The sequence below is a fragment of the Puma concolor genome, chromosome A1 (genome assembly GCF_028749965.1).
Source record: "Puma concolor isolate L17-30 chromosome A1, mPumCon1.1.hap2, whole genome shotgun sequence".
Classification (NCBI taxonomy): Eukaryota; Metazoa; Chordata; class Mammalia; order Carnivora; family Felidae; genus Puma; species Puma concolor.
In genome coordinates, this window is record NC_141667.1 from 161,082,618 (window position 1) to 161,105,690 (window position 23,073).

At 45.1% G+C, this 23,073-nt stretch overlaps 1 protein-coding gene across 1 annotated transcript in view; it reads left to right on the forward strand.

The window, feature by feature from the left end:
• Positions 1–20,757, forward strand: part of ANKRD10 (ankyrin repeat domain 10) — a 33,603-nt gene extending 12,846 nt beyond the window's left edge. Inside the window, exons 4-6 of the mRNA XM_086708371.1 lie at positions 5,922–6,157; positions 15,740–15,835; positions 19,184–20,757. Of these exons, the coding sequence (XP_086564497.1) occupies positions 5,922–6,157; positions 15,740–15,835; positions 19,184–19,659 (808 nt within the window). The 3' untranslated portion in view covers positions 19,660–20,757. The remainder of the gene's footprint in view (positions 1–5,921; positions 6,158–15,739; positions 15,836–19,183) is intronic.
• The last annotated feature ends 2,316 nt before the right edge of the window (positions 20,758–23,073 follow it).

The window sequence follows — 23,073 nt, forward strand, 5'->3', positions numbered from 1 at the left end:
GCGTGTCAATGTTTTCCAGCTACGTAATTCGAATTGACTTGATTTTTCAAGTAACCCTAGAAAGGGGGAGCACTCCATATAGAAACCACTGAAACTGCCACAGGGGCCTCTCCGAAAACCTTACGGTTGTGGCAGTGAGCGCTCAGTGTGGCCTCCTCTCTCCACACGAGGCATATGTTGAGGTATTTGTTGCGGTGATTGGTTTTCATGCTAATCTAGGAACTCAGACATAGACTCTGTAGATTTGCATGCTCTGCTTACCCTAATTTATGATACCTACCTTTTATTTGTAACTAACAATAGTTAAGTTGAGATCAGAATTTTAACAGAAATACTATTTATATAAAAATTGTGGTTATTTTTGTATTGTCACATGGCATTAACAAAAAGAAAACATCCTAAAGGTGATGTGACAGCTCAGATTCTAAAAATTCTATTTCAGTGATTTCCTGATCCGTGGTTTTTCAAATTAAAGCGAAAACTGTTGTTGCTAGAACGGCTTCTCGTACATTCCCATGGTGTGACACTGTAAGTGGAAAATAGACGGAGGACCAGCTGGCAGCAGGGTGGAGTTTTTTTTTTAAATGCTTTGGGGAGACATCCTTCAGTACAGTAAGTGTTAATATTCCGTTCAGAACTTTACTGCAGGAAATACAGTCTCCAAGCATTTACCTCTTAAGTTCAGTAGAGTTTAAAAAAAATAGCACTTTATTTTGCCAGTTACTCAGCAGAACAAATAATTCACAGTGAAGATGATTTGATGTCTTTCGTATTTCTGTGTTGCGATTTTAAATTTTTTTTTTTTAACGTTTATTTATTTTTGAGACAGAGTGAGACAGAGCATGAACAGGGGAGGGTCAGAGAGAGAGGGAGACACAGAATCTGAAACGGGCTCCAGGCTCTGAGCTGTCAGCACAGAGCCCGACGCGGGGCTCGAATTCACGGACCGTGAGATCATGACCTGAGCTGAAGTCAGACGTTTAACCGACTGAGCCACCCAGGCGCCCCTGTGTTGCGATTTTAAACGAGTACCAGGACTCCCTCCCCGCCCTCCCGGGAGGAAGCCGGTGGCCTGCTCAAAGATCGCTTTTCACGGTCGCGGTGAGCGTCACAGGAACCAGAATCTGCAGGTTCAGGCACTGTCGGCGTGGCTGCCGTAAGAAATTTTAGCAGACTGGTCTCACCAGCCTAAAAATCCGGTCCTGTCCACTCTTTTTAAAAGGAAATTAACTTTGAAAGTTCAACAAACTGACCTGAGCATCAAGTTGATTGATGTCTCATCTTTCAAATCTCTGCCCGTTTTCGGAGATTTTTCAACTGGAATCAGAGGGTGAATGGAGAGCTTTTAGAATGACATGACAGCATGTCCACAGGGGTTCTTGTCTGCAGAAATGGACAGAGGTGAATTTTAGGTCACACGTCATCTACGTTCACCCAAGTGCATCAACGTGGAGATGCCGAGAGTATGTGTTGTTTTCAAGATGAGGCTAACAGTAACGTGTGCTTTCAGGACCACCCCAGTTTTCATGCAGAATACAGCTTTTGAGAGTATATTTAAATAATTTTCCAGATAGTGGTACTTTCCCTCTGGACTAGCGTGTGTAGACAGCAGTTCTGATTAACATCTGTATCAGTGCCTCACTTGAACTTGTTAGGGGGTCAGCAGTGCACATGGCTATATAGCCCCACGTGGCCTGAACACCTGTGGACCAGAGGGGGAAGTCTTGGCTTTCAGAGAGCGTGGGATCAGACCCAGTGCTGCACTGGGAGGTGAGAGTAGCCACCTGCCAGCATGCAGTCCTGGTCCATGCCTGGCTTGCACTGACAGTCAGGAACATAGCAGAGAGAGCTTAGGTGGAGTACCTACATGACCTTGCAACACAGAGGTTTAAAGGCTCGGTGAATTGGTGGTACATTTTAACCAGGATTACTGTTTCAACTCTTAAAACATCAAACTTGAAACGTGCTTGAACAAGTGGGAAAGCATATATGAAGAAAGGATTTGAAGACATGAGCCTCTTTCGTTAAAATTTCAGGCCTTGAGAACTCTTCCGTTTAGTGATCATTTATTCTAGTCTTTGATGGAAACCCCATGTGGGTTCCAGCCTCTGTAGGACATGTGAAAGTTCCCTCTTTATGAAACTATGAAAAATGGTTGTGGAATTCAGACTTACAGAGACCGTTTTCGTCTCCTTCATAGTAAGCATATTGCCTGATCGCAAGACACCAGAACATCTAACAAAACACTCAGATGGAGTAGGAATGATGGTCTTACTTCTTTCCACATGCTCTCTTGGGCTTTCACATGCTTTTAAAGTTTCCCTTTAACATTTTGTGGTGTAATCAATTTGACAACTTTTTTTAAAAAAAGTTTTTTCGTTTGCTTGGATAGTACATAAAATTACTGGAAAGACAGCTTTGAGGAACGAACGCATGGTCAGACGTGTTTTATAAAAATAGGGGACTAGTTAGTAGTACCGTCCACTGGTCAGATGTTAACTCAGTGGGTCTACTGTGCTGCTGGTTTTTGTATGGCCCGTAAACTAAGAATGATTTTTACATTCTTAAATGGTTGAACAAAAATCAGGAGAAGAACCATTATTCTGTGACAAGTTAAATTTATATGAAATTCTCATTTTAATGTCCATCAGGAAAATTTCACTGGAACGTAGACGTGCTCTACGGTGTACGTATTGTTCAAGGCTGCTTTCAGGCCACGAGGACAGGCCTGAGTGGTTGTGAGCAAGGGTGTGGCCTGTGGAGCCTGCAGTATTTACCGTCCAGCCATTTCTAGAGAAAGCACCTGCCCAGCATCAGGGAGCCCGCGTTCCTTCCCAGGCAGTTTGTGTAATGTGTGCTCTGCCGTGGAGAAGCCGCGCTCTTAAATGTAAGCAGAGCAGGATTAGGGACTTGAACATTTGACAGAGTTCAGAATGGAAGAGTGAAGGCAGATAAACGGGATTCTGTTGGGTACCAGACTCAGGTATAAACGGACCCTTTTGCCCAAGAGGAGTATAAATGCTGTTAAATAAACCATGTGTTGTATACATTCAGTCCTTGGTAACAGAAGAAGGAATATACAGTTGACCCTCAAACTGTGCACGGCCGTTCACACGTGGATTTGTTTTTGATAAATACAGTACATACTGTACGTGTATTTTCCTTACAATTTCCTTAATGTGTTTTTTTCTGGCTTTATGGTAGGAATACAACACATCATACATATGACATACAAAATAGGTGTTCCTCAACTCTTCGTGTTTTCAGTAAGGCTTCTGGACAACAGTAGGCTATCAGTAGTTAAATTCTGGGCGAGTCAGAGTTAGTGTGAGTTTTCCACTGCACCCGGGCGGGGGGTGGGGGGGGTGGGCGGGAGGCACCCCATCCCCTCATTGTCCAAGGGTCTGCTGTAGTTGGAATCTTCTGTAGCTCAGTGGGAACAAAGTAAAGATGGTGAACGTCCCCATTTCTGGTAATACCATAGGGATCGTGCCAAAGTTGTTCTCTCCCGGTCAGTTCTTCCACAGTCACCGTGTGTCCCAGGTTCTGTCCTTAACATCTTCTAGCACGTCTTCTCTCCCTTTCACATCACTCTGACTCCTGGCCCCACAGAAGCGTGTGCGGAACCAGCATCAGTCCAGACCCGTGGCTGCTCGTTCTTCCCTGCTTGGTCCGCACGTGGGGTCCCACATGGGGAGCACATGGCGTGAGTTGGCTACGGTCCTTTTGAGGTTTGAAGGTGATCCCTCCTGCCATCTGGAAACGTGGTGTGCGGGCGAGTGACTGCGTTTGCGGGGGAGGAGATCGTGCCTTCCTGCTCAGGTCTCTGCGCGCTCCTGCTCTCAGGCGTCTGCAGGCTCCGTGGCCTCCTCTCTGGATGTTGGTGCTGATTTGCCGCTTACTTGTGTTCAGGTTGTTTCCTGGGAAAGCAGTACGCTCTCTGTTCTAACCCCAGTCCAGCCTGGTGTTGTGTTTCTGAGAGGAAAGTGAAGCCCTTGAGCGTGTCTGGGAAACTGTTCTCTTCAGCAACTGGAGTCTCCTTAAGCGTCTCCGCTTTCCTCGGTGAAGTCCTGGGTGGCGAATGAACCATCCAGAAACTTGTGTGCTTTTCTTCCTCACTCGGATCTTTCCTGCCGACATCGTCTGTCCTGATTTCAGGCAGCAGCTTCTCATTTCCGTTTATGATTTTGGAGAGCAAGTCTGTGTTTCTTTACAGGAGTGATCATTTTATAAACTTTGGCATATGTTCTAGGGCTACGTTTTTTCAAATTTTGAGGAGTTAGATGTTTCCTTCCATGTAGCTACCTATTCTGTTCACATTTTTGATAGAGTAGACCTTTTCGGACTCTCTGCACTTGGGATAGCTCCTAGAGATGAAATACACCGTTTCAGAAAACCATCCAGCCAAACACTCATTTTAACTTTTTTACATCAATAACGTGATTTCAAAAACCAAGCGTCTGATCATTTTATGTGTGTGAGATTAACGTAACCACACTGTCCAATCTTCGGCGTTTCTTTTCTATTGAATTCATATATTAAAAATAATACCAAACTGTAGAATAGCACTCATCAGAATTTACAGCCATGAAATCAAGAAGTCAGTTTTAGTCCCCGTTAGCCCTGCACACAACTGCCTTACACACTTTTAAGAAAACATTGCTGGTTCTGGGATTCTCGAGTCTTGTGTCTTTTATTTGTGTTCAACCCAAGTTTGGGCTTTCTCCTTTCTTCAAACTGTAACACGTTTCTTTATCTTATGCTTTAGAGTGGAGACAGGTTATGATTCCAAAATAGACAGATTTTTTTCATTCCTGAGGTTGGAGCTCCGGGAGTATGATGGCTGGAAGTATGGGTACAAGGCTCGGTGGGAACCCCTGTGCGTCCCGGATCTGTGGTTTTCACTCTGGTGTCTCTGCACAGACGTTAGCCTGGGAAGCAAGCCTCACGCATCCGGTCCGCCTGTACCGGGCCCGTGGCCTCGCTCTGTGGAGGAGTAGGCGGTGTGGGGCCTCTGTTCTCGGTTTGTCGGCCTGTTTCGCTCGTTCACAGGTTGACTTCACAGAGTGCGTGTTTTTCTGGTCTTTCGGGGGAACCTCAACAGGGAGTTGCTTTTGTTCCTCTCATATTTATTCTTTCCTAATTGAGCTTCACAGGTGGTTCCTTCCTGTTTGTGTCATTGAGATTGTTCACATGACGCTCTGCCACCACTTCGTACTTGAGTCTGATGGGAGCTGCTGTGGAAAATCCCCCCTCCGCCATGAGAGATGCCGCGGGCCCTTCGGAGGGCCTTCCGCCGGGAGGCCCGTGCACGTGTTGTGGGGTGCTCCAGGCAGGGCCAGAAACCGACCTGAAACACACGGGAACTTAGCACTTCACGTCTCCGGCCACGCGGAGAAGTGATTTTAATGTCAGGACAGCCTTCTAAACTTCCACTTACAGTGTCACACGTTAGCATAAAATCTGGCTTGTCAGTGCACTCTTTTGAGAGAGCCGATTGTTAGAATGCCATGGACAATTTCAGTACATGTTTGTTTGTTATGATTTTACTGAAGCTAAAGGAATGGATTATTAAACTTAAGTGCAGATAATATAGAATTCTGCTTCAGGGTAAGTCTGAAGTTGGCATAAATTTAGGTTCTTCAGACTGACATAAAAAATGATTTTGAGAAGTTGAATAGGAAGATGCCTTTTTAAAGTTTAGCGTATTGATTTTGAAATGCCTATCTCCCAAATCGTGCTTCATAATCAGACGTGCTTAAGAGAGAAGTTAGTTACGCAGCTGGGGCGAGGAGCTCCCTGTAAGGGAGCCTCGCCGTAACGTGTATTTTCTCGCTGCCCCGTGAGGTAGTCAGGTCGGCAGGGGCAGAGAGCAGGCGAGGACGCCGACGGGGTGTAACTCGGTGTTTTGTGTCACACAGCCTGAGGAACGCCAGTGGCCTGACTGCAGCAGACATTGCCCACACCCAGGGTTTCCAAGAGTGCACCCAGTTTCTCTCGAACCTGCAGAATTGTCATCTGAACCGTTTCTATAATAATGGCACCTTAAATGGGGGCCAGCAGAACATATTTCCTAATCATACTAGTGTGGGAGCACATCGCAAGAGATGCTTGGAAGACCCGGAACCCTTTGGAGTAAAGAAGGCTAGGACCGAAGGTGAGACCCCTTGGTGGGCGAGGGGGGCAGACGCTCCTGCTTTCTGTAACACGTTTTCTTTTTTACGGCTGGAAGCGCCTTCCAGATGAGACCTTCACTTGAGGGGCAGTGTGCCCCGAGGGTCCTGGTGCAGTGGTGGTGATTTTCCCAGGAGCGGATGAGAGGGAATGTCGACAGCCCAGGTGTGGATGTGCCGGTGTAACTTTCTGCACACCCAGGCCCACCTGCCATGAGTTAGAAAGATTTTTCTCGTTTCTTGTACCTGTTTGAAATATAACTATTAAAAAAATCTGCCACTGTGCCTGATTTTTTTTTTTATTTCCTGTGAATGTTCCTGAGCTTGTGACTGACATTGTTGGTCTGGGTGCAAAACACAGTTTGACATCTGAGCAGGTAGAGGTTTGCCCCCCTGCCTCACCCGTGCTGTGCCCTGGCCACAGCCGGTCCCCACGCCCCACAGGGTGGTGTGTGTGTCACAGCAAGACCTGGGGTGTCAGGTGGACGGTGAGGAGAAGTCTCTAAGGTAAGTTATTTTAGTTGTAAGTATTCTCCCACCTTTTTGTCTTCAGATAATTCTGGTGGAGTTTGCAAATAAGCAGTCACCCAGTCCCTGGGAGATGAAAACCCTCCCCTTGGTCTAGGAAACAAAATTGTGTGTAGATTCCTGCCTATAAGCTATCTTACAAGATAGATTCATAGCTTGGTAAGAATATTTAATGAACTTAGAGATTTAGAGATGGCAACGAAAAGTAGTCATCTTGAAATTATGAACTTAGATAAGACTTGCTGAGCAGAAATGCAAAGTTGTGCCCTTTGACTGAGAACAGATCACCTCTCCAAGGGTAGTATGAGGAACCCTGAGTGGCCGGAGGTCTGCATTGACTAAATTTGGTGTGGGTCAGCATATGATCCTGCACCTTTTTAGTTGAACTGGACTGTGTCCAGATGAAAACGGGTTTGGTTTTGGGTTTTTTTGTTTTTGTTTTTGTTTTTTTTTACTATAAAGCTGATAAAGTTGTATTATCTACTTTTAAATGCTTATCGTGAAGTCTGTGACTTTTTTTGTAGGAATGAATGCATGAGCCTAAATGTTTTACCAAATTCGTAACTTTTATAATTATACATGCTTTCTAGAAAGGTGCTATAACAGTCCTAAGCACAACAGGAAGGTGTGTCTAAACTTGAGAAGTGGTGTTTTTAATGGTGAAGTGTTGTCCAGTATTGTCATTCATTTGTGCCACGTCCCAATATTCTTTCTAATGTATTTTAAAGGCCCTTTAAGAGCAACCGCTTTTTAAATATAGTCCTTTTCATTCTATTAAATGCCTGGTTTAATATTTTGGAATGATATAAAGTGTTAGCTTCATTGTGCCCTCAAGCGAGAGTCATGTAGGATAAATCTTAAATTCTGTTTAGTACCTAAGGACATCACTTAACATTCTAATAAGGCTCAGAAATGTACCTGAGGAGTTCGTAAAACCAGTGTCAGGGTTTTTGGGTCAGTTGAATCGGCCAGTATCTCATTGTTGAAGTATCCTGAAAAGACTTTCCAGGATTCCTGGAACTTGAATTTAAGTTTCCTAAACCTTGTTTCCAAACACGGATTGGGTTTGAAGAATCATGCGATGTTCAGGGGCTTTTATTTCCCTCTTCCAGACACGGACTTGTTTTGCTTGACCAGGGTTAGGGGCTCACATTTTGCCCACCAAACTCCCCGTGCGGCTTTCCCGAACTGCCCGTTCCTGCTCAGCCGGGTGCCAGCTCGGAGGCAGACGCGGCCGGAGCCTGGTGCTTCGGGGATACAGCCCCACGGTCGGGCTCTGCTGCACACACCCGGAGTGGTCCTGTTCTGTCACCACCACAGGAGAAATCTCGGCTCGACTCCAGATGCCCTGACTTCGCCGCTCCTCTCGCGTGTGCTCAGCTGTGTGCTGAGCCGTATCGCAGTTCTGTGCACCTGGCGCTTGGGACACCGCAGCCCTGCAAGCGGTGGTGGTCCTGAGGATGGCCCACGTGTCACTCGAGCATGTGTGTGCATGGATTTCTGTCCGGAGCACAGGCAGGTGCCTCCATCCCATGCCATCCCCTGCCCGTCTTTCCTCTGAGGAAAGAGATGGGATTTTTTGCATTTTATTCTTACATACTCACTGTCAGCGGGGGTGTCTCCACTACTAAAGATGTTTCCCCAGCTGCCTGGATTTTCTAAGTGAGGTTCTTTTTGCCTTCGGTAGCTATATAGCCATTTCCATTCTTTGATTGGGTTTTATTATGCAATTCAAGATCTGTTCAAGTTACTTTTCATTTAATTTCTGGCGTCTTGTTTTGATTTGCTCTTTAAATGTGTGGGCTTAAATTTTTGCTCACTCTGAATTATTCATTTTGTAGACAAGTTTTTGATTTTCATGCCAGAGTAAAAATAAGTGTTTTTTTCCATATGCAATACATGATATAAAATGCCTTTTTGAATAACTTCACATGTAAAAGTATTTAAAAGAGTTTAAAATTGTCTCTCTCCCTCTCCCCCCTCCCACCCTCAGTATAAGTTTGGCTGCTGCTTTTTTTATTTTTCTTTTTTCTTTTTTTTTTAAATAGGTGCCAGGAATATCTTTTCTGTATAAATGCATAGCTTGGACCTTATTAATAAAACTCAGTCCATTCCGTCTTTCTACAACTTAAGGATTACACATACTTGTGTTTTGGTGTGCAATCTATGTTCATAAAAGCAGGTACTTCCAGAAATTTTTCTGGCTCAGCCAGCTTTTAAAGATGTGCCTTGTAAATTTTATTTTTTAACTTTTTTTTTTAACTTTGGAATCCTGAGTCTGAAAGTTCTCTACTTTTCTCCACAGAAAGTAGCCTCTGTCTCTGCTTTCAATAAACAATTTTCAAGTATTTTAAGGTTATTGGTGTGGTTCTCCCTTGGAAATTACCGATGGAAAAGGACTTGAAGGGTTAAGAATGCCTCAGCCTTTCCATGTGGCCACATAAACTGCCCTGTGGGAACAAGTGCACGACAAAGGTGGTCCCAGGGGAGGTGCCCAGCTTCGACCGTTGACGCCAGTGTCTACTGCTCAGAGCACAGACCTGGTGGACGCGGCCGTGAACTATGGAGGGCGAAGTAAAATCCAAAGTCGTTTAAACAGCTGATTTCGATTAAAAGTATTTGGCCTTAGAAGGGATTTTATTCATTTGGGGTTGTATTAAGGAAGCATCAGTATGTAAGTGGGTTTTGAGGTGTCCCCGCCGCCCCATTTATCAGCCATTCGCCCAAGATGGAGTGGCAGATGGCCTTCAATTACAGCTGCTCTAACGGTTCAGGTTTGTTAGCTTTTCTGTTAATCTTCAGGAATAACATTCAGTACAGTTTCTCAGATGTGTGTAGTCCTCGGAAACTCGGCCAAACTTACCAGGGAGACTGGTTGGAAAAGAACGCCAGTCCCATCCGGGAGAGAAGCTTCCACGTTGTTTTAATCAGGAAGTGTTTTGGGTGCAATCCCGGAGTCTGAGTTGGGCAAGGCGGTGTGAGTTATACACTGGCCCAGTAGCCCAGGGTTCTATAATTGGAAACCATTGCCATAGGAAGTAGGCCGTGGTGATACCAGATCTCTCGTTAAATTGACTTCACGGTTTTGTTTTTTAATCAAAGATATATTACTGATTTTAGAATCTCAATGTATTAAGTAGTTTATAAAAATACCTTTTAGGGAGAGTGTCTACAGTACTATGACTCAGTTTAAAATTAGCAATGAGGGGGTCCCTTCACTGGGTCAGTCAGAGCATGTGACTCTTGATCTCAGGGTCGTGAGTTCAAGGCCTGTGCTGGGTGTGGAGCCTAGTTTAAAAAAAAAATCAGCAATGAGAAGTTTCTCAGTACACTCGTGCCCAGGGTGTATTTGACATTGAAGAGTCTCCACCTTTTAATTATCTGTCTGGACCACACTTAAAGAGGGGCAGCGGGGAAAGGAGAGGGTGTGATTTGTTACATGATACATCTAAGTGATTTGAGCCTGAAATTCAGGAAATCAAATGCCTCCCCGGGAGTAAATCTGTAATTTGCTTCCTCATTTGATTCTGTCTGTCCTATACATACACATGACATCAGGTGTGCTAAGCGTCCTCATGTTTGCAGAAAAGGACTACTTGTCTTCCGTTGTTTGACCAGAGGAGGAGAACACTGGTTTGAATAACAGGTGATTGTTTCGTCTTAGTCCCTAAAGACTTAGTGTCATGTACCTGCAATGTGAATGAGTCCCACTTCGACACCAGGAGGTTTCTGTGATGCGCACTCCCGAATTCAGACCTCCCGAGCCACGGCTGTGGCAGGAACCAGCGGGACTCCGTCCTGGCGCACCTTCTTCAGAACTGTCTCTTCTCATGCACCTTCCCTTCCCTGTCCTTTTAACAAAATCCCAAGTCCCACCTCAGTGTTTCCAGAACCATCACTGCTGCTCCGTGCCCTTGATGTCTCCGCTCCCCTGCCCTCCTGACTTTCCCCCAGGGCCTGACTTGGGGCCGTGGCAGGAGCTAAAGTCCTATGAAAGGTCACCTCACAGTAGAACCACCCTCACTTTGGCCTTAGTACTGCTCTGATGTTAATAGCACCTTTCTTTTAAAAAGTAATTATTTGAGTAAAATGTGCTCTGTAGTGGAATCAAGAATAGTTCTGATTAATTAGGGCTGGTGGGAAACTACCAAGGGGACATTTCCTTCCTGGCTTTGTTAAAGGGGCACTGATGGCTTCCCTGGTGGTCAGAGCTCCTGGTTCCAAGGGGAAGACCGCAGGGGGGTGAGGTGGACCTGGGACCCCCCCAGCACTGGCACCTGAAAGATGCACAGAGGAAGGAGATCACTAGTCCATGCCCTGCCCCCAACCTCACTGAAGTCCGTTGTGTGAACAGCTTGGCAGTATTTGCACATCAGGTGGTCTCACCTGTGTGGAAGGTGTCGGGGGGAGGGGTTAGCACCCCACTAGCCAGCTGGGGCACTCACTTTTTTTTTTTTTTTGAGAGAGTGTGGGGAGGGGAGGGGCAGAGAGAGAGGGAGACACAGGATCTGAAGCAGGCTCCAGGCTCTGAGCTGTCAGCACAGAGCCCAACGCAGGGCTCGAACTCATGACCTGATCATGACCTCAGCTGAAATCAGACGCTTAACCGACTGAGCCCCCTCTAGAAGTCCTCACATCTTAGAAGTATGTGACTGTACAGATTGGTTTTTGCCTTTTAAGAGATTTCTCTGCTTTTAAAGTTAAGCCAGGTTAGGCTTATTTTTGTGAGCCCTGGGTAAGTCCTTCAGTGCCCTTGGCAATTGAAATCTTGTTTTTGGTGGCGCCCAGCTGGCTCAGTCAGTGGAGCGTGGACACTTGATCTCAGGCTCGTTGGGTTCGAGCCCCATGTTGGGCATAGAGCTTACTTTTAAAAATAATAAAAAATAAATCTAGTTTTTGTGTACATGTCCTACATGTCTGTACAGGTGGCATGCTGGTTGCACAGTAAGTGCGCACCTTCCAGACTTGACAGCCAGCGCAGCAGCCAGCTTCCTCGATGGCACGGTTTCTGTAATGCAACAGATAGGTGTTGCCTGGTTTCCAAAAGCAAAGTATAGTATCTTTCCCATGTTTTCAAATGGCTTGGTCATAAAATAAATCTGTAGTTTTAGAGCCTTGCTAAGAACTGGCTTTAGGGATTTTAGATGGAAGTACAAAGGCAGATTTCTGTGTTCAATGGTCACACTTGGTTAGGACTTGCTTCTGCAGGAAGGAAGCTGGGAGGGTTTATTTTGAGTGAAGCCTAGCCAGTTTTCTATCACAACTATTCAACATCTAACGTGTTCTAGAATCTTCTCAAATGCCTGCTTTGACCAAGTAAAAGGTAAGGACATTTTTTAATAAAATGTTCAGTAAGTTTTTTCCTTTTAACTGTGGAGGTCAGTAGGAAAATGGAAGGGAGTCTCTTCTTTTCCAAAGTGTAAATAAGATCAAAATGGGTAACTTGGAAAAAAGACATTTTGTTTTTTCTGAAATTTCTGTAAGTCCACCTTTCTCAGATACAATGTGGAATATTTCATCGGTTCCTCTGGCAAAGACAAAGTGGGTACGTGTGGGAGAAAAGAGTGAAGTCAGATCCAGTGCTCTTAAAATTCTGAGAGTCCAATATTAACATCATGGTTTCTAAAATACAGTTTTAAAAAGCAAGTTGCAAGTTTAATGCACTTCCTCTGAGTGCACTCTGAGTTTAATGCACTTCCTACTTAGAGGTGCTAGAAATAAATGAAGTATAAAATAGTACTACGCAGGGTTCTGGACCAGCCGGATTATCAGCCAAGGAGTTAAAAATCCTTGCAGACATTCTACGGGAACAATGCACTACAAAGATTGTCTGTAAAGAATGAAAATTCTAGGCTGGCTGCATCGGCACCTGCTGCCCACATTAAAGAGTTCCTTGCCTACTAAAATACGCAAGCCCTTGGTCTGTTTCATTTTTCTCCTGCCGTGTTAATGAGGTACTATCAGCATTCACAAAGTGACGCCTGTGAGATGGGACCGTTGCCGAGTAGTCCCTAGTGCGGAGCCTGGGTCTCAGGTTCAGGGAGTCGTTTTTGCTGTGAGGTGGCATCGGGCCCTGGCCCCTCCCCTTGGACACAGTTTTCCCTCGGATGTCCCCAGACTCCTTTGCCAGCGGCCCTTCTGGCCCCCTAGTGGCAGGTGTGCCCTCGTGTCCCACTCCACTTTACAGCCGGTCTCATCGGAGGGAATTCTCCCGGCTTCATTACTAGCTACTCTGCTTACTATTGAGACTTTTTGTTGGATTGCTGTGTCGGAGCCATTCCAGGCTAGCCCGTGGGCTTCATGCACTGAGATGGGCGCTCTTCCAGGCCCTGGGCTTAGGGGATGAGGAGACAAATTTCCCTGCTTTTATGAAGCACTGTTGTTTCGTTGTTTGGGGGTTTTTTTCTTTTTTTGTTGTTGTTGTTTTTTTTTGTCCTCTGTCAGTTTTGTTTTTTTTTTTTTAAACCTGCTTTTCAGAAACCTGAAATTGTACAGATAGCCTAGCTGTCACTTTTCTGGAGGGACTCTGGCCCCTGCATTCTGAAGAGCGGACGTTACAAGTATGCATACCAAAAGCTGTGTTGTATCCCAGTGGAATCTTCCTTCCTGTTTGCAAGGACACTTGTGGCTTTGCCGTGCTGGCCCGCACAGTTCTCCTCCAGCCACCTGAGCACCTGCCTGACTTCTCAGGCATAGGAGAGGAAGGGGCAGAGCCCGCCCACTGCACACTCCTCATCCCCCAAGTAACTAGCTGAGGTCTCCCTGAAGGTCATGAGGACTTACTTCGTCAACTTGCACCCCAGATGCCCGGGCCACCCACCCGGCTTTTGAAGGTGGCCTGTTTACCGCTGATTTCCTGAAAGTACCTTGTTTCACAGTGAAGGTAGAGCCTTGCCTGTCGCTGACGTAGGCCCTTAGAGGAGGAAGGAAAGCTCTCAGTGGGAAAGACTGAGACCCACCATTTAACGCCTCTGGTTTGCAAGCACCTCTCTTGTGGAGTTCTCTTGGCCCCGTGCCTATTCGCTCAGGTTTTTGCCCAGCTACACAAACCACACTGTTCACTTTCTGTTTTGCCCACATACTCACCACTCAGAATGTGTGCCTCTTTCATGAAGACCATACATTATTATCTTTGGTCTCCATAGTTTGGGTTAGGGTTAGTAAGAATCTAGACGTGGCATGCTCATTCCTGTTTTTTTTTTTTTTTTTTAATGTTTATTCATTTTTGAGAGACAGAGTGTGAGCAGGGAAGAGGCAGAGAACAGAGGGAGAGAGAGAACCCCAAGCAGGCTCTAGGCTCTGAGCTGTCAGCAGAGTCTGACATGGGGCTCCAACCCACAGATGGCAAGATCATGACGGAGCCAAAGTCAGACACCTAACTGACTGAGCCACCCAGGGGCCTTGATGCTCATTTCTTTCTTTCTTTTTTTTTTTTTTAATGTTCATTTTTGAGAGAGAGCATGAGCAGGGGAGGGCCAGAGAGAGAGGGAGACACAGATTCCAAAGCAGGCTCCAGGCTCCGAGCTGACAGCATAGAGCCCGACGCGGGGCTCAAACCCACGAACCGCGAGATCATGACCTGAGCCGAAGTCACATGCTTGACCAACTGAGCCCCCCAGGTGCCCTGATGCTCATTCCTGTTATGTATATTGAAAATGACTCATGTGCCTCTAGAATTAGTAGTAATTAGAGCTGCAGAGTTCGTGTCAGTTTTTAAATGTTTATTTGAAAGAAATATTTAGTTCTGAAAGTTACTGTTTGTTGTATATCCTTGGACTCAATAATTCTCAGTATTTCTCTGACTAAAGAACCAGAAATGGACACAGAGCTGTGTCTATAAGGATGTTGATTATGGTGTTCATGACAGGAAAGAAAGCTGAAGCAAAGCCAGACAGTGGTGGGGATTTGGTGGTGGGTGAATTATAACACCGCCATGCAGTGGATGACTATTCGACTTTAATGAATTCTTTTGAACTTAGTTGATGAGATGCGTTCATGCCATGGTCAATGAATAAGAAGGCAAGGCATAAAAGTGACTTTGGGGTCCATTTTTATAACAGCACATACTTATGAAGACTAGAAAGCCAAATGTCCAGTGACCGTGACTGTTCCTGTCAACGGGGTTCCTAGGGGAAGTGTGCGTAAAGGCGATACTTGGAGGAGACACGATTGAACGTGCACGCTAGTTTTTCTCCAAGACACAGAGAATGATCATTTTCTGAGGAATGTGCATTTGTAACTTCCTCTCAAATGTCTTGAAACTAAGACTCTTAAGGTTTGTTTTCAGTTTTATCGTGTGTTGGTGCACAGGCCTGTGCCTCACCAGGACACTATTGAGTCTTGACTTTAACCTCATTTTCTGCTACTGAAATTAGTGATTTTTGTTTTGAAATTTTTTTTTCCAACGTTTATTCATTTTTGGGACAGAGAGAGAGCATGAATGGGGGAGGGGCAGAGAGAGAGGGAGACACAGAATGGGAAACAGGCTCCAGGCTCTGAGCCATCAGCCCAGAGCCCGATGCGGGGCTCGAACTCACTGACCGCGAGATCGTGACCTGGATGAAGTCGGATGCTTAACCGACTGCGCCACCCAGGCGCCCCTTTTTGTTTTGAAATTTGAAGATAGTTTTAATGGTTGATGCTATTCAAGAATTATCTTAGTATTTATGAAACACAACTGAAAGAACATTTGGGGGCATAATAGAATATGCTGACCTTAAAAACCTATTTAGAAATATCTCTGGGTTGTACACCTGTTGTATTTTGTCCAGGTGACAGTCTTAAAGGAGAATTTGTACCATCGAGCATACGTAGAATGAGTACCTGGAATCCCGTGACTTTTCATTGAAACCGCACACTTGAGGAGATGTTCTTTATTATGGAAAAGGGGGTTTCCCAGGAGTGTACTTGATTTATCAGCCGTCTGTGGATCACCAAGTTGTTGGCAGTTTCACAGCAGCTAGTGCTCTTGAGGCAACAGGATTATCTTGAAGGCTCTTAGGTCCGGGGATCTAAAATCGCCTTTGTGTTCTGTGCAGCTCAGAGCTCGGACTACTGCGTGCCGCTGGAGAATGGCGAGACAGAAGACGATGCGGACAGAATGCTCGTCGACAGAGAGTGTGCTGCTGTAACAGGTGGGGGTGGACAGTTTCCTGTTAGCTGCGGCAACAGCCCCATGGTCGAAGACACCACACAGCAGGAGGGTGGTTCTGTCGGACCAAAAGAAATAGAAATATATACTGTGTCCGCAATGCAGACCCCTTGTCGTTGCAAGAACCAGTATGCATATTATTTCTAACATGAGTTTCTCTCACAACGTTTGCACTCTGTTGTCCAGCATTTTAAAGAATGTTCTGCCGTGTGCATATCTTGGGCGAGTTTGTAGACAACAAGGATACGAGTGTTTTGGGTGCACGTTGTATAGCTGTGAAAGCTGTTAAGTGCAATCTTCCTATTTTGATTTGAAACTTTTGCTTAACGTGCCTTGTTTAATTCTCCTGGGTTTTGCATGCGTCCCTTTCTGACATGTGACCTTTGGGTGAATGCACTGGACGGGCGTCCGTTGCCGGTAATCTCAGCGGGATAAAGGGCGGGGAGCGTGACCCGCTGTAGACAAGGAGCTCCAGCCGACGCGTGGTTCTCACTCGTGACCGGTCATGCCGCTGTGGACTCTCCTGCTCGCCGCTCCCGGTTGCTCTGGCTTCTGGGGCGTCGCTGAACACCGCGCCTCACGAAACACGTTTTGCGTGCCCAGAGTGTTAACATGTTCAAACGGTTGATAGTCATTTTCAGTTTTTAAAAGTCGAAGGCTCCATTTCTTTTTAGCATTTGGAATCTCTCGAGATTCATCCTTTCAGTTAACACTTTGCTCTGCCATTCTTCAGGTGACCCTGAAAACACGTTAGCTGTTTCCTCCTGTGTTGATACGTTTAGAAGGAGATACTGGTTGGTTGCTTGGTTGGTTTTTAAGGCTTTGTTAGTGTATCTCTGTGCTAAATTCTTCAGCGGGGTAGGAGATTATGTGTACGGTTTCCCAGACGTACATGAAGAAATCATTTCTATTTACTAAAATGAGAGGGAAATGTGCACATCTTTCTAGAAGCGTACAGGGTTGTTACGGGTGGATTCGCCTTTTTGCCAAAGAATTCAGTGGGTAGATTTTCTAAGGGGAATTTTGATTGGATAACACATTTAAAGACCTTGGCCAAAGACGAAAAACAAAACTCAAAGCTCTTCAAAAAAATAAGTAAATAAATAAATGGCATTGCTACATGCTTTCAAAAAGGCAGGAGTAATCACTCTTTACTCTTCACGCACTAATTCCCTGGGTTTTCGGGCTGAACTTAATGCCAGGCTTGGGCGTAGATTGAAAAGGCCACGCTTCGTTTCAAGCCCAGCTCATCCAACGGAGCAGGTGCCACGTTTCCCCTCAGCTTATGGCACTGTGTGCCGGCACACACACAGGGTACTGGGCTGCCAGGGATCCCCCACGGTGGGTGGGCAGACGGGGAGCAGGAGCGCGGGCCCCAAGGGGCGCCTGGAGCCAAGTGAGGACGGCCAGGAGGACACAGTCCCGGCCATGCGGGGGTCACAGCTCAGCCAGTCTCTGGGATACCTGCTAGTTTCAGGCTCAGTTTTATTAGATACTCCGTGACGACGTGAGATTATCAACTGGCCTCGATTTTGAGATTGCATTAATGGAGCTAATTTACACTAACTAGGCACCGAAGAGAAACAACACACACACACACACACACACACACACACACACACACACACACACACACACACACACACGGGGAACGCTACATGGGAACAGTGCGTCTGGGTAACTTGGATTTCCAAGGTCATGCTCGTTTACCTTTTCAGGTCCAGTCACCTGGAAACGTACTATCCATCTTTGTGAAAAGTGCATCGTTATTTGTCCTAATCACTGTCAAGGTTGCCATCATAGTCGGGAGTTTGACCACCCAGGAAATGTTGTCTATACTTTATTTTTGAAAAATAACTGATATAAATGTTTCTCTGGGAATATCTTGTTTCATTTTTTATTAGGTTCTTGAGACACTTGTTCTCTGGCCTTGAGTGTTTACTAAATGGAAAAGCTGCCATTTAATTTGAAAAAAAAAAAAATAATAATCCCTTATCCTCTGAAGAATTATAGCAGTTTCCAAACTATGATTATCACTTAAATTGCCAGAAAAAATGGATGGTTAATGGAATGTTTGGAAGGTGTTTTTGTTCACTGAACAAGCCGTGATCTTTTTGTTGGCGGGAAGATTTGTGGATCACACAGAAGCCTGGTGTCCAGACGCCAGTCAGAGGCTCACAGATGGCAGGTGGCGCAGCGGACAGCAAGCCCTGCTGGGGGGCAGAGACGCGTCCTCGCTGGGAAGGCAGTGGGACTCCTCTCCTCTGTATTTAATACCTTTCTTTAATAGCCCAGGCCATTGAGATTAAATTCAGTGTCACAAGCAAGACCTGATCGTAGATGATCCTCTGTGCTGTTGAGCGAATCCCCACGAACACAAATGGTAGTCTTGAGTCTCCTCGTACCGAAAAATACCTCGTACTGGCTCTTCCCGTGGGTCCGCACGTGTTGTGACTGACTCTTCCCCCCTCCCCCCATAAGGCATCCTCCTCTTAATGGATGTCTAAACAATCAACGTTTTTCCACCGTAAGTGATTTTTTACAGCAGTCCAATTAGGTGAAGCCTTGGACCCCGTTGTCCCTGTAAATGCTGAACTTGGAGGAGCCCGCCAGTCAGTGCCACTGTGCCGCTGGCCCCAGGGCGGACGCGGGAAAACACTTAGCGACTCGTTCTCTCGTCGCCACTCTGCGCTGTGCCTGCGCCGCCGTGTGGCATCTCGCAGAAGTGCCAGGTGGATGCGAGTGGCGCTAAGACGTGACCTCTTGCGTCCACCTCCCCGGCTTGAGAGGCGGGCGGCCTCCACGGAGCTCTGCGCCACTGTCTCGCCTGGTCCCAGGAGCTGCCCCAGGCCCGGCTTCACGGACCCTTCTCTTTTTCCCTTAAGAGCTGCAGAGGTGTGGGGTTTTATTTTAGCTCCGTGGAAATCCTTCCGTTTAGTTCTGCTGGACTTTTTTCTCGGGTGATTTTTAAAACTTCTTTCTGAAAGTAGTCTTAAAATGAGAACAGGTTTTTTTTTTTGACAGCTTTTCAGTACTGCTGGTATTTTTCGTGCCGTGTTATTTGTCAGCTTAGGTTTTTAAACTCAGCTACTCGATGCTACTGAAATTCATAAATGTTTCCTATCTTACCAGGCAAGTGGCACTGTTGTGTTCTATTTTTAAGTCTGCCAGTGCACAGTTTTCTACTTCGGCGAAGGAACCGGTCTGTTTGAGAGAAAAAACAAAAGCTAAATAAACCCTTTACAATTGTAGCAGCAGTGAAACATTTTTTGCACTTTCTCCTTCCCCCCCTGGTTCTGAATTTTGGTGACAGGTGTATTTCTTAATGCAGATGTGAAAAACAGTAGCTCCGTGTCGAATACATTGACAAACGGATGTGCCATCAATGGACACTTGGACTTCCCCTCCACGACACAGCTCAGTGGGATGGAAAGCAGGAATGACCAGTGCTTGACAGGATCTAATGGAATTAGCAACGGATTAGTGCCAGGACGGCCTTTTCCGAGTAGTCAGGGTTCTGTTTGTATTAATGGGACCGAGGAACCGGAAAAGACCGTGAGCGTTAACGCGGAGATGTGCGGCTCTCTGCACCTGAACGGGAGTCCGAGTAGCTGCGTAGCTAATAGACCTTCGTGGGTGGAGGACATCGATGAGAGTCTGCACTATGGGCACTACCATGGCTTTGGGGACACTGCCGAAAGCATCCCCGAGCTCCACAGCGTGGCAGAGCGCCCCGGCTCCGCGAAGGGGGGAGACAGACACGGCAGCGGCGCCCTGGGGGCCATGCACCTGTACCACGGCTCTTAGAGACGCACTCGCCCCCACCCCCCTGCAGCAGCCAGCTCAGTCCTGAAGTGGCATCGATTTGAGGGAATGCTGCGACTTGTGCTATTTTTTTATACTTTAGCTTTCTGGAAAAAATAAGCTTTTATTGGAAAAGCTCCTCCCGAGTCCCTATTGTATGCACGCGTAGGGCTTATTAAGTGCATAGCTGTTTCTTTCACAGGATGGTGAGCCTCTTCTGGAGTCTAATTTTTCTCCCGCCAGCCGCAGTGTTTTCTTTTGAATACCGTCACCTTAATTGCCATTATTCCTTCAGTCAAATTAAATTACATCTGATCAACATAAATTGGGGCCAGAAAATGAGGTGCCTGGTGATTCAACTCCTTGCACATAGTGATTTTGAAGAGCTTGCTTTTACTCTTTCCTGTAGAATTTGTGACAGAAGACCACTCTTTCCCTATGCAAAGTATAGCCTTACAAAGATTTCTTGAAGAGAACGTTTGATTTTTCAGTCTTTTCATGGAAACTTTGCGACTTGCCGTGTGGCGAGGTCTTGCTTAGAGCCACACGTAGTGGTTCGGGGGTGTGAGCGGCCCCTTCTTTAAAGCCGTGGCTCCCTGCCCTGGATTTCATTGAAAATACATGCAGCCCGGGACTGACCTATGATATTATTCCACATTTCTTGCTTTGTCTCTACACCTTTTCCCACAGATAACGGTTTCCTTTATAGGTAGTGGAAATTACTCTTTGTAGGAACTGCCAGGTCAGAATGTTTAACTGACTTTTTGACTTATATTTTCTTTTTTCCTCATTTTTGTTTTTTGGGGTTTTCTGCTTTAAAATGTATACCACTATGTATATCCAGTCAACTGAGAGAATTTCGGATCTCTCTTAATAAAACTGCACTAAGTTTATGGTTTTATAGAAATTAGCTTTTGTTTAGGCAACTAGTGGTCACACTGTGCAAATATTGTAATGAATTTTTACTTTTCTGATTTTTGTAATAAAAATTGGTGAAGATCGAGAAAATGTCAGATGAACAAACCAATGTTCTAAGAGTGTAACTAACATGTTGTTTTTAAACTGTTCTTTACAAATTGAATAAAAAACTCTCACACTCGAGTTGTTCCTAGGGTGTTCTTTCTTTCCAAGGTGTGAGGGCCCGTAGGGCGCATCTGTGCAGGAAACAGGAAGGGAGGTTCAAGTTCAGTATTGCCTTTTATTTTGCTTGTAAGATTTTACTTGACTCCCCTGATCCTGCCCATGTAGCTATTTCTTACCACTGTTTGATTTGTTAACATGTGTGCTCTAGTTGTATGGATACTTGGTCTCACTAGGTGGCTCTTAGGGGTCTAAATTGCTGTCAGCCAACAGTAATGTCCCTGCGTGCTTATTTTCATAAAAGACAGCAACCCAAGAGGCTCCTGGGCGGCTCAGTCGGTTAAGTGTCCGACTTCAGCTCAGGTCATGATCTCTCAGTTCACGAGTTCAAGCCGTCTGTCGGGCTCTGTGCTGACAGCCAGAGCCTGGAGCCTGCTTCAGATTCTGTGTCTCCCTCTCTCTCTGACCCTCCCTCATTCATATCTGTTTCTCTCTGTCTCAAAAATAAAATAAAACATTAAAAAAACTGAAACAGGAGTGGTAAAGTGAGTGGAGACAAACCTCAAACAAGCCTGGATGTGAGCTGATATTGACACTGGGTATGTAAATGTTCATTGTTCTGTGTACTTTGTATATATTTGGGGGAATTTTTTTTTAATTTTTAATTTTATTGTTTTTTATAATTTACATCCAAGTTAGCATATGGCGCAACAATGATTTCAAGAGTAGATTCCTTAGTGCCCATCCCCCATTTAGGCCCTCCCCTCTCCCACAACCCCTCCAGCAACCCTCAGTTTGTTCTCCATATTTATGAGTCTCTTGTGTTTTATCCCTCCCCTCCCTGTTTTTATATTATTTTTGCTTCCCTTCCCTTATGTTCATCTGTTTGGATCTTGAAGTCCTCATATGAGTGAAGTCATATGATTTTTGTCTTTCACGGACTAATTTCACTTAGCATAGTACCCTCCAGTTCTATCCACGTAGTTGCAAATGGCAAGATTTCATTCTTTTTGATTGCCGAGTAATACTCCATTGTATATATAGACCACATCTTCTTTATCCATTCATCCATTGATGGACATTTGAGCTCTTTCCATACTTTGGCTATTGTTGATAGTGCTGCTATAAACATGGGGGTGCATGTGCCCCTTTGAAACAGCACATCTGTATCCCGTGGATAAATGCCTAGTAGTGCAATTGCTGGGTCATAGGGTAGTTCTATTTTTAGTTTTTTGAGGAACCTCCACACTGTTTTCCTGAGTAGCTGCACCAGCTTGCATTCCCAGGAAATTTTTTTAAATTAAGACTTTAAGAAGACAAAGAATGATCTAGTACTTTAAAAACATATGGACATCATTTTAACATTGACCAAGAATAAGCTTAAATTTTGCTCTGCATGTCTCACCAAAATTAAGTGCATCCTAAACTATTATAATAGTTAACTGGTTCTTAACTTTTTTTGGTCTGAAGACCCTGTTAGGTGCTTGTATACTTAAATACTAGTGGCAAACAATTGGTAAATTAGACTTTTTTTTTTTTAATTTTTTTTTAACGTTTATTTATTTTTGAGACAGAGAGAGACAGAGCATGAACAGGGGAGGGGCAGAGAGAGAGGGAGACACAGAATCCGAAACAGGCTCCAGGCTTTGAGCTGTCAGCACAGAGCCTGACGCGGGGCTTGAACTCACGGACCGTGAGATCATGACCTGAGCCGAAGTCGGACGCTTAACCGACCCAAGCCACCCAGGCGCCCCGGTAAATTAGACTTTAAAAAGTCCATTTACAGTAACACCAAAAACCATAAAATACCTAGGGATATATCTTAAAAGATATTCAAGACCTCCACACTGAAAACTGTAAAACATTTCAGAGAAAAAACAAAAGGTTCAAGTGAATGTTTTGGTTGAACTATGGAAAGAAAATCTGTTTGCAGATGACATGATATATATACAGAAAGCCCTAAAGACTCCACCAGAAAACTAGCACTGATGAATGAATTCAGTAAGGTTGCAGAATACAAAATTAATAAGCAGAAATCTATACATAATGAAATACATTAATGAAATAGCAAAAAAGAGACATTAAGAAAATCCCACTTACAATTGCACCCAATATGATAAAATACCTAGGAATAACATTTAACCAAGGACTTGAAAGCTCTATACTCTGAAAACTATACTGGTGAAACTAATTGAAGGAGACACAAACAGATGGGACAACATCCCATGCTCATGGATTGGAAGAACAAATCTTGTTAAAATGTCTGCACTACCCAAAGCAATCTACACATTTAATGCAATCCCTGTCAACATACCACCAGCATTTTTCACAGGGCTA